We start from the raw sequence: 12,164 nt of genomic DNA on the forward strand, positions 1-12,164 counted from the left end.
GTCATGGACCAATCTAACGTTTCAAATAAAGAACCGATGAGATTTTGCAAATTTTATGCGTTTTTTTTTTTAAAAAAAGTTATCAAGCTCTTAACAAATCACCCTTTACATATCTATCGACCGATAAATCATAAATACACTTTTGCGAAGTTGCCTAGAAATTACTTGAGATTTAAATGTTTCCCATATTTTTTTTTACTAACATTGTGTTCCACTCCAGAGCATTAGCCGCCAATTAATCTTTTCTCGCAGTTTTTTACTCGAGCATCAAATTATTTGGTTAAAAATGCAAATGCACTAGTTAAAGTGACTTTTGTAGCCACTCAAAAAGTACCCAATTTGATATAATTTTATCATATTTTCCATCACTGACATGCATGTAGTTTTTTTTTTTGCTCATTTCATACGACAAAGGCTGTGTGCTTGTCTATGAGATGAACCGAGGTGAGAGTTCTAGATACTTTCATTGCAAACACAAAACAAATGCCTCACGATTTGCTCGAGAACACTTTGTATTTTGTCTGTGCTGCACAGTGTTTTTGTTAATATTAAATCCGTGACATACATCAGTTCTTGATGTGTTTAAAAAAATAACTAGGGCATATAACAAGACAGGGAACCTGGATGATTTCTTCGACACTGTCAATTAATATTTCAATTGATTGAATTAGAAATTTAATTAATCAAAATTTTTGAATTGAGACAGTCAGTTATTTATTGAATTTCAATTGTTTGATATATTCGTTTAAAAAATTAATTCTTTTCCATTTTCCCTTTTGATGAAACAATTTGTTTATAATTATATAAGATTTTGTATATGATTTAGTATTTTTTTATATATATTCCGGTTATAATTATATTAGTTCCGATTATAATATTATTAGTTTTTTCTTGGATAAGAGTCAACATTTAATGTCAGTTTTAATTGGACATAAGAAAATATATGATTAAAAATCACGAAATTAATTGATCCAATTAATTTTTACTTGAAATGTCTTCAATCACAGAAATGATACCATCAATCACCAATGTCAATTAAAAAATTAATTGACCCAATTAAAAAAATTAATTGCTACAACAAATTTTTGTGATTGATGTTTGTTTCAATTAGAAAAGTTGTTGAATCAATTATTTTTTAATTGAATATTTTTTAAAACTCAATTAAAAATTTACTGTTTGGTAGATTGGTAGGTAATCGTGATGTTTTGGTAAATTTTGCAAAATATTTCTCTCGACCTAATAGGTGCTTCACAAATTTTCTATAGAAATACACTTTTGACAAGATTTTCTCACAGAAAAAAATATCACCAAAATATTTCCAATTAAAAAGTTAATTGAAGTTGAAAATTTTTTCAATTAATAAATTAATTGATACAATTAACTTTTTAATCATGATAGAAACATTAAGTTAATTAAGTCAATGATTGAAAATTTTAAAATTTTTAATTAAAAAATTAATTGATACAAGTAACTTTTTAATCAAATTCGGAAGACTAAGTCAGTTAAAAAAGTGATGAACATTTTTTTTTAAATTTTTAATTAATTTTTTTTCAAACAATCAATTGTTAATCCATATAAAAATTCTAAGCCAATTCAAAATGTAATTGAAAATAGTTACCTTTTTTAATTAATAAATTAATTGAGTTTTGCAATCAACATCAATTAAATTTTTAATTGAATCAATTAAAAAATTAATTGAAATTTGGTAATGAAATCAATTAATTTTTTAATCAGGAATTTTTTCTATGCCCAATTAAAACTCTGATTGATACTATCATTTTCGTGATTGAAGACATTTCAATTAAAAAATTAATTGGATCAATTAATTTCGTGATTGAATCAGAAAAAAATTTTTTTGTGTGCTATAGAAATAAAATGTTGACAAGATTTTCTATACGAATAAAATTTTGACATAATTTTCTATAGAAATGAAATTTTGACAAAATTTTCTATAGAAATAAAATTTTAACAAAATTTTCTATAGAAATAAAATTTTAACAAAACTTTCTCTAGGAATAAAATTTCGACAAAATTTTCTATAGAAATAAAATTTTGACATAATTTTCTATAGAAATAAAATGTTGACAAGATTTTCTATACGAATAAAATTTTGACATAATTTTCTATACAAATGAAATTTTGACAAAAATTTCTATAAAATTAAATTTTAACAAAACTTTCTCTAGAAATAAAATGTCGACAAAATTTTTTCACAAAATTATTTCTAGGAATAAACTGTTGACAAGATTGTCTATAGTAATAAAATGTTGACAAAATTTTCTATAGAAATAAAATTTTAGTAGATTATTTTTGGGGATCGGCTATATATAACTATAGACAGATGTGGACCAATTGAGGCATGGTTATTAGCGGCCATATACTAGCGCAATGTACAAAATTTCACCACGTACAAAAATTCAACCGAATCGGATGAATTTTGCTCATCCATGAGGCTCCGGAGGTCAAATCTGGGGATCGGTTTATATGGGGGCTATATATAATTATGGACCTATGTGACCAATTTTTGCATGGTTTTTAGAGACCATATACTAACACCATGTACCAAATTTTAGCCAGATCGGATGAAATTTGTTTCTCTCCGCAAGCCAAATCGGGGGATCGGTTTATATGGGGGCTATATATAATTATGGACCGATGTGGACCAATTTTTGCACGGTTGTTAGAGACCATATACTATCACCATGTACCAAATTTCAGCCGGATCGGATGAAATTTGGTTCTCTGAGAGGCTCCGCAAGCCAAATCGGGGGATCGGTTTATATGGGGGCTATATATAATTATGGACCGATGTGGACCAATTTTTTCATGTTTATTAAAGACCATATACTAACACCACGTACCAGATTTAAACCAGATCGGATGAAATTTGCTTCTCTTGGAGGATCGGCAAGTAAAATCTGGGGATCGGTTTATATGGGGGATATATATAATTATGGACCGATGTGGACCATTTTTTGCATGTTTATTAAAGACCATATATTAACACCACGTACCAAATTTAAACCAGATCGGATGAAATTTGCTTCTCTTGGAGGATCGGCAAGCCAAATTTGGGGGTCCGTTTGTATGGGGGCTATACGTAAAAGTGGACCGATATGGACCAATTTTTGTATGGTTGTTAGAGACCATATACTAACACCATGTACTAAATTCCAGCCTGATCGGATGAAATTTGCTTCTTTTAGAGCAATCGCAAGCCAAATTTGGGGGTCCGTTTATATGGGGGCTATACGAAAAAGTGGACCGATATGGCCCATTTGCAATACCATCCAACCTACATCAATAACAACTACTTGTGCCAAGTTTAAAGTCGATAGCTTGTTTCGTTCGGAAGTTAGCGTGATTTCAACAGACTGACGGACGTACGGACGAACGGACAGACATGCTCAGATTGACTCAGAATTTCACCACGACCCACGATATATATACTTTATGGGGTCTTCGAGCAATATTTCGATGTGTTACAAACGGAATGACAAAGTTCATATATCCCCATCCTATGGCGGAGGGTATAAAAAACACAATCTTTGGTGAAAATATAAGAAAGCTTCAAATATATGCCAAGAATTATTTTAAAGATATTGGGCTTGTGTAGGTGCTTCGTATAGCAGTGAGAACACTGTGCCCCGAATCATGAATAATGACGATACTGAGGGGCTGGTAATGGTGATGATAATAATGATGATGATTATGATGACGACAGCGATAATGATGAGCCCCAGTATATTCAGTCATACCATCAAATGAACCAGCAAGCCGCAAGAAAAAGCAAATGTTTTTATTTCAGTTTTAATGCGCTCTTGCCGCTGCAAGTTGTCAATTGTGTTGCGTTGTATCTTTTCACTCGCCAGCGTTGTTGCCGCTGTCGTTCTTGTTCTCTAATACCGTCGTCCCATTGTGTCTAGAACCGCAAATTAACGAGACATCTAAAGCAACAAAACAAAAAACAACAAATTGAATTATAAATGCCGCATTGATTAAATGGAAATAATTTCAATATTAAAATGTTTGTGAAAATATTTTTAGGAAAATAGAAAAAAGTGTATTTATAAATTTCATTCATGAAAAAAAAATAAAAATTTTATTATCGAGTAAAAAAAAAAGTAAAAAAAATTTGAATAAAATTCTATTAAAAATAAAAAAATTACAAAATAATTTCAAGAGAAAAAATAAAAACACGTGAAAAAAAATCCCAAAAAAATAAATAAAGTTTCTATGCAAACCCAACGGCAGGAGTGTGAATGTTTTCCACCAATCCAAAAGAAAAAATAATGTTTATTTTTAAATTTTAAATAGAAAATCTAACACAACTTCCCCGTCTGAAATAAAAATAAGCGGATGTGAGTGCATCTAGGAAAAATACAAAAATATCTAAACAACAAAGCATTGTTGTAAACGAGAAAAAATAACGAAATTGAAATAAAATCATATGAAAGTGATCTAGTCTATCTAATATAAAAAATAAAAGAAAAAAAGAAATATCGATTATAAAATATTAGAAAGCAATAACATTTCAAAAGTTTATAAAAATTAACAAGTGTCAAGTTCAAAGTGCAGGTGCATTCATCAGAAAAAACCAAAAACGTCTAAATATTTTCAATTGTGATTTTCTTCGACCAGTCATCATCAACGTTTCGAAGCAATCATGTTGGCCCTCAAGGAATGCCTGATACGTGAAGGTGTTTTAAACCTCAATAATCCTAGTCCCAATATATCGTCGACATCAACGCAGCCATATACACCACCCTATCCCTTGTATCGCAATCATTATAGTTTTGGCTCGCATTTGGATATGTTGGCTTCATCGGCTTTAGATCCAAGTTAGTATTATTAAATTTTCCCCACCCCCATTACACATCATGGACGGAGTTTTATTCACATACATCCTATTCTACATCATCATAGGCTAATTACTTCATCGTATTGTTTGAAAAAAAAAAATATGATAATCATTACGTTTCTCTCTAACGCGTTTTACTTGTGATTACAGCGATCACAAGACACACTTTTTATAAAATTTTATTTTGCTCCAAGATTGTTGTTTTGCTTGAAGTACATAAGAGAAATTAACACACTGTGATGTATTGCTCGCTCTCTCAACAAACTCCTACTCAAATATATTCTGTTTCAAGCATGCCATTTTTGCAGGATGCGCTTAAATAAATTTGTATTAAATTTAAATTTGTATATTTTTTGTGCCATAAACACAATATCTCCGTTCGAGAACCCGTTAATTTTTGATAATTACATCAAAAAGCCAGCAAAAGAGAGCCGGAGAGAGACTATATTTGACAGTTATTAAAAAAAAAAAAACAAAATTGCAAGTTTTTGCTAGAGGTTTTTCCCCCCGTAAAATCTTGCAAACTGGATCATACGTTGCCAGCTGGTTGTTGATAACAAACAAAGCACCAGTACAATGTACATGTTCCTCAACTAAAACTAAATATAAGTTAACAAAAGAGCATCCGTTTTTTTGTTTTTAATTTAAGTTAGAAGGTAAAAATTTTATTGTGCACATAGTTACTGGATGCCGTTCGTGTACTTTTCAGCAGTTTTAAACAAAGGGAATAAAATACAATCTTACTCTTTTGCTAGTTTTTACTGGAAAAGTACACGAACAGACCTAATTATACCCTGCGCCACACTGTGGAACAGGGTATTATAAGTTAATGCATATGTTTGCAACACCCAGAAGGAGACGAGATAGACACATGGTGTCTTTGGCAAAAATGCTCAGGGTGGGTTCCTGTGTCGATATAGCCATTTCCGTCTGTCCGTGAACACATTTTGTAATCAAAGTCAAGGTCGCAGTTTTACTCCAATCGACTTCAAATTTGGCACAAGTATGTGTTTAGGCTCAGATTAGAACCATATTGATTTAGATATAGCTCCGGTTCAGATTTAGATATAGCTCCCATATATATCTTTCGCCCGATATGGACTTATATGGCCCCAGAAGCCAGAGTTTTGCTTAAAATTTTGCACAAGAAGAACAATTAGTACTATAGTCAAGTGTGCCAAATTATATTGAAATCGATTCAAATTTAGATATAGCTCCCATATATATCTTTCGCCCGATATGGACTAATACGGTCCCAGAAGCCAGAGTTTTACCCAATTTGGTTGAAATTTTGCACTAGGAGTACAATTAGTAGTGTAGTCAAGTGTGCCAAATTTTATTGAAATCAGTTCAGATTTAGATACAGCTCCCATATATAGCTTTCACCCGATTTACACTCATTTGACCACAGAGGCCAATCTTTTACTCCGATTTAATTGAAATTTTGCACAGGGAGTAGAATTGGCATTGTAGCGATGCGTGCCAAATTTGGTTGAAATCGGTTCAGATTTAGATATATCTCCCATATATATGTTTTTCTGATTTCGACAAAAATGGTCAAAATACCAACATCTTCCTTGTAAAATCGCCACTGCTTAGTCGAAAAATTATAAAAATGACTCAAATTTTCCTAAACTTCTAATACATACACAGTCGTACACAAGTTTACATACGGTTTAAGAAATTGTATTTTCTTTAATTAATAAAATATAATAAAAAAAACAAAGTATTTACAAATTTTCAAGAAGATTTTTTTGGTCTGGATTATAAACAACAACAAGAAACATGTTTAGTTATAAGATAAAAACCTCAAGGGTATGTAAACTTATGTGGGACTGTGTATATATCGAGCGATAAATCACAAATAAACTTTTGCGAATTTTCCTTCAAATTGCTTCAGATTTAAATGTTTCCCATATTTATACCCTGCTCCACACAGAAGGAGACGAGATAGACACATGGTGTCTTTGGCAAAAATGCTCAGGGTGGGCTCCTGAGTCGATATAGCAATGTCCGTCTGTCCGTGAACACATTTTTGTAATCAAAGTCTTGGTCGCAGTTTCAGTCCAATCGACTTCAAATTTGGCACACGTATGTGTTTTGGCTCAGAATAGATCCCTATTGATTTTAAAAGAAATCGGTTCAGATTTAGATATAGCTCCCATATATATATTTCGCCCGATATGGACTTATATGGCCCCAGAAGCCAGAGTTTTACCCTAATTTGCTTAAAATTTTGCACAAGAAGAACAATTAGTACTATAGTCAAGTGTGCCAAATTTTATTGAAATTGGTTCAGATTTAGATATAGCTTCCATATATATCTTTCGCCCGATATGGACTAATATGGTCCCAGAAGCCAGAGTTTTACCCCAATTTGGTTGACATTTTGCATAGGGAGTAGAATTAACATTGTAGCTATGCGTGCCAAATTTGGTTGAAATCGGTTCAGATTTAGATATAGCACCCATATATAGCTTTCGCCCGATTTACACTCATATGACCACAGAAGCCAATTTTTTGCTCCGATTTAGTTGAAATTTTGCACAGGGAGTAGAATTAGCATTGTTGCTATGCGTGCCAAATTTGGTTGAAATCGGTTCAGATTTAGATATATCTCCCATATATAGCTTTCGCCCGATTTACACTCATATGACCACAGAGGCCAATTTTTAACTCCGATTTAGTTGAAATTTTACACAGGGAGTAGAATTAGCATTGTTGCTATGCGTGTCAAATTTAGTTGAAATCGGTTCAGATTTAGATATAGCGCCCATATATATGTTTTTCTGATTTCGACAAAAATGGTCAAAATACCAACATTTTCCTTGTAAAATCGCCACTACTAAGTCGAAAAGTTGTAAAAATGACTCTAATTTTCCTAAGCTTCTAATACATATATATCGAGCGATAAATCATAAAAAAAACTTTTGCGAAGTTTCCTCAAAACTGCTTCAGATTTAAACGTTTCCCATATTTATACCCTGCGCCACACTGTGGAACAGGGTATTATAAGTTAGTGCATATGTTTGTAACACCCAGAAGGAGACGGGATAGACACATGGTGTCTTTGGTAATAATGCTCAGGGTGGGTCCCTGTCCGATATAACCATGTCCGTCTGTCCGTCCGTCTGTCCGTCTGTCTGTGAACACATTTTTGTGATCAAAGTCTAGGTCGCAATTTAAGTCCAATCGCCTTCAAATTTGGCACATGTTCCTAAATTGGGACAGAATAGAACCCTATTGATTTTGGAAGAAATCGGTTCAGATTTAGATATAGCTCCCATATATATATTTCGCCCAATATGCACTAATATGGACCCAGCAGCCAGAGTTTTATACCGATTTGCTTGAAATTTTGTACAAACATAACACTTAGTCGTGTAGTAAAGTGTACAAAATTTGATTGAAATCGGTTCAGATTTAGATATAGCTCCCATATATATCATTCGCCCGATATGGATTTATGTGGCCCCAGAAGCCAGAGTTTTGGTCGAATTTGGTTGAAATTTTGCACTAGGAGTACAATTAGTAGTATAGTCAAGTGTGCAAAATTTGGTTGAAATCGATTCTGATTTAGATATAGCTCCGATATATATCTTTCGCCCGATTTGGACTAATATGGTCTTAAAAGCCAGAGTTTTGGCCCAATTTGGTTGAAATTTTGCACAGGGAGTAGATTTAGCATTGTAACTATGTGTGCCAAATTTGGTTGAAATCGATTCTGATTTAGATATAGCTCCCATATATATTTTTCGCCCGATATGCACTTATATGGACCCAGAAGCCAGAGTTTTATCCCGATTAGCTTGTAATTTTGCACAAATAGTACAATTGGTAGTATAGTCATGTGTGCTAAATTTGAGTGAAATCGGTTCAGAGTTAGATATAGCTCCCATATATATCTTTCGTCCGATTGTGACTTATATGGCCTCAAAAGCCAAAGTTTTGCCCTGACTTGCTTCAAATTTTGCACAAGGAGTACGTTTAATAGTATCGGTAATTGTACCAAATTCGGTTGAAATCAGTTCAGATTTAGATACAGCTCCCATATATAGCTTTCACCCGATTTACACTCATTTGACCACAGAGGCCAATTTTTAACTCCGATTTAGTTGAAATTTTGCACAGGGAGTAGAATTAGCATTGTAGCTATGCGTGCCAAATTTGGTTGAAATCGGTTCAGATTTAGATATAGCTCCCATATATATGTTTTTCTGACTTCGACAAAAATGGTCAAAATACCAACATTTTCCTTGTCACATCGCCACTGCTTAGTCGAAAAGTTGTAAAAATGACTCTAATTTTCCTAAACTTCTAATACATATATGTCGAGCGATAAATCATAAATAAACTTTTGCGAAGTTTCATTAAAATTGCTTCAGATTTAAATGTTTCCCATATTTTTTTACTAAAATTGTGTTCCACCCTAGTGCATTAGCCAACTTAAATTTTGAGTCTATATATTTTGTAAAAATCTATCAAATTCTGTCCAAATCGAGTGATGTTTAAATGTATGTATTTGGGACAAACCTTTATATATAGCCTCCAACATATTTGACGGATGTGATATGGTATCGAAAATTTAGATCTACAAAGTGGTGCAGGGTATAATATAGTCGGCCCCGCCCGACTTTAGACTTTCCTTACTTGTTTTCTTATGAGTTTTATTAATTTAATTAAAATGTATCTGCACAATATCCTGCATGTCCCCCTTGCATACAAAGGGTTTCATTAATTCAATCCATATTTCGATCGAACACCCAAAAGGTTTTCAGCTGTGGTTTATCCCCTCTCAGCAATGATGGTGACATTTGTGAGAGTCTCAAATCTTCTCCTTCAGGCTCTTGGATGGTATTGCAAATGGGCCTTATTGGACCACTTTTACGTATAGCCCCCATATAAACCGACCCCTAGATTTGGCTTGCGCATCCTCTTGGAGGAGCAATTTGGTACGTGGTGTAAGTATATGAGCTCTAACAACCATGCAAAAATTGGTCCACATCGGTTCATTATTATATATAGCCCCCATATAAACCGATCCCCAGATTTGACCTCCGGAGCCTCTTGGAGGAGCAAAATTATTCTGATCCGATTGAAATTTGGTACGTGGTGTTAGTATATGGTCTCTAACAACCATGCAAACAGTGGTCCAAATCGGTCTATAATTATATATAGCCCCCATATAAGCCGATCCCCAGATTTGACCTCCGGAGCCTCTTAGAGGAGCAAAATTCATCCGATCCGGTTGAAATTTGGTACGTGATGTTAGTTTATTGTATCCAACAACCATGCAGGTATTGGTTCATATCAGTCCATAATTATATATAGCCCCCATATAAGCCGATCCCCAGATTTGACCTCCGGAGCCTCTTAGAGGAGCAAAATTCATCCGATCCGGTTGAAATTTGGTACGTGTTGTTAGTATATGGTCTCTAACAACCATGCCAGAATTGGTCCACATCGGTCTGTAATTATATATAGCCCCCATATACACCGATCCCCAGATTTGGCTTGCGGAGCCTCTATGAGAAGCAAATTTCATCCGATCAGGCTGAAATTGGGTACATGGTGTTAGTATATGGTCTCTAACAACCATGCAAAAATTGGTCCACATCGGTCCATAATTATATATAGCCGCCATATAAACCGATCACCAGATTTGACCTCCGGAGCCTCAGTTCAAATTTCGTACTTGGTGTTAATATATGGCCTCAAACAACCATGCAAAAATTGGTCGAAATCGGTCAATAATTATATATAGGCCCCATATAAACCGATCCCCAGATTTGACCTCCGGAGCCCCTTGGAAGAGCAAAATTCATCCGATTCGGTTGAAATTTGGTACGTGATGTTAGTTTATTGTATCCAACAACCATGCAGGTATTGGTTCATATCAGTCCATAATTATATATAGCCCCCATATAAACCGATCCCGAGATTTGGTTTTGGAGCCTTTTGGAAGAGCAAATTTCATCCGAGTCAGTTGAAATTTGGTACATTGTGCTAGTATACGGCCGTTAACAACCATGCCTAACTAGGTCCATATCGGTCTATAGTTATATATAGCCCTCAGATAAATCCATCCCCAATCACACAAAAATTGGTCCATATCAAGTTCATATCAAGCTCATATAAGCGACCCCCATATTTCAATGCTGGCTCTCTACGTATCGTGCAAAAAGTCCATATCGATTCGTAATTATTTGTAGACTTATCTATACATAACTTTTTTGTCTAATATGTACCACGTATGGACTAACTGACAATTTAGAAAACGATGTTAAGAAGTCTTAAGATACCACAACCCAAGTAGTTCGATTGTGGATGACATTCTTTCGTAGAAGTTTCTACGCAATCCATGGTGGCCGTATATACTTTTTTTTTGTCGAATTTTCTTCTAAAAATATATTTAATTTTAATTTTAAAAACAAATTGTCTGTGGCGTTCTACTTATTTAATTTTATTTATTTGTTTTTTTTTTGTTTGCAACTTTCAAATACTTTGAAATGCAAAACAAAATAGATACAAGTAGGCCTTTTTAGACTTTGTTCATTAGAAACATAAATAGAAAATTAATTAATTCAAAGACCATTTGAATATTTAGGTAAATTGATTGCATTTATTAGCGAAAAATCGTACGAAACAATGTGTGCTATTTAGTTAGCTACCCAGCGCGTAAACTAGTAACAGGTTGGCTGATAAGTCCCCGGTCTAACAAAGAAAAACAATTTTTTTTTGTCAAAATTCGTTTTTATCATTCAACATAGTTCCCTTCAAGAGCGATACAATGATTATAACGACCTTCCAATTTTTTGATACCATTTTGGTAGTACTCCTTCGGTTTTGCCCCAAAATAGGCCTCAGTTTCGGCGATCACCTCTTCATTGCAGCCAAATTTTTTCCCTGCGAGCATCCTTTTGAGGTCTGAGAACAAGACAAAGCCGCTGGGGGCCAGATCTGGAGAATACGGTGGGTGGGGAAGCAATTCGAAGCCCAATTCATGAATTTTTGCCATCGTTCTCAATGACTGGTGGCACGGTGCGTTGTCTTGGTGGAACAACACTTTTTTCTTCTTCATATGGGGCCGTTTTGCCGCGATTTCGACCTTCAAACGCTTCAATAACGCCATATAATAGTCTCTGTTGATGGTTTTTCCCTTCTCAAGATAATCGATAAAAATTATTCCATGCGCATCCCAAAAAACAGAGGCTATTACTTTGCCAGCGGACTTTTGAGTCTTTTCACGCTTCGGAGACGGTTCACCGGTCGCTGTCCACTCAGCCGACTATCGATTGTACTC

At 34.1% G+C, this 12,164-nt stretch overlaps 1 protein-coding gene across 14 annotated transcripts in view; it reads left to right on the forward strand.

Annotated features, from left to right (window-relative positions):
- Svil (Supervillin) overlaps positions 1-12,164 on the forward strand; it is a 1,072,938-nt gene that overhangs the window by 482,009 nt on the left and 578,765 nt on the right. Inside the window, exons 1-2 of one of the 14 annotated variants that reach the window (XM_075304579.1) lie at positions 3,822-4,027; positions 4,318-4,841. The exons of 12 other annotated variants lie outside the window; for them this stretch is intronic. In XM_075304579.1, the coding sequence (XP_075160694.1) occupies positions 4,667-4,841 (175 nt within the window). In that variant the 5' untranslated portion in view covers positions 3,822-4,027; positions 4,318-4,666. Of the gene's footprint in view, positions 1-3,821; positions 4,842-12,164 lie in introns of those variants that run through there. One more of the 14 variants, XM_075304580.1, reaches the window with a different exon arrangement.

This window comes from Haematobia irritans, chromosome 4, assembly GCF_050003625.1.
Source record: "Haematobia irritans isolate KBUSLIRL chromosome 4, ASM5000362v1, whole genome shotgun sequence".
Classification (NCBI taxonomy): domain Eukaryota; kingdom Metazoa; phylum Arthropoda; class Insecta; order Diptera; family Muscidae; genus Haematobia; species Haematobia irritans.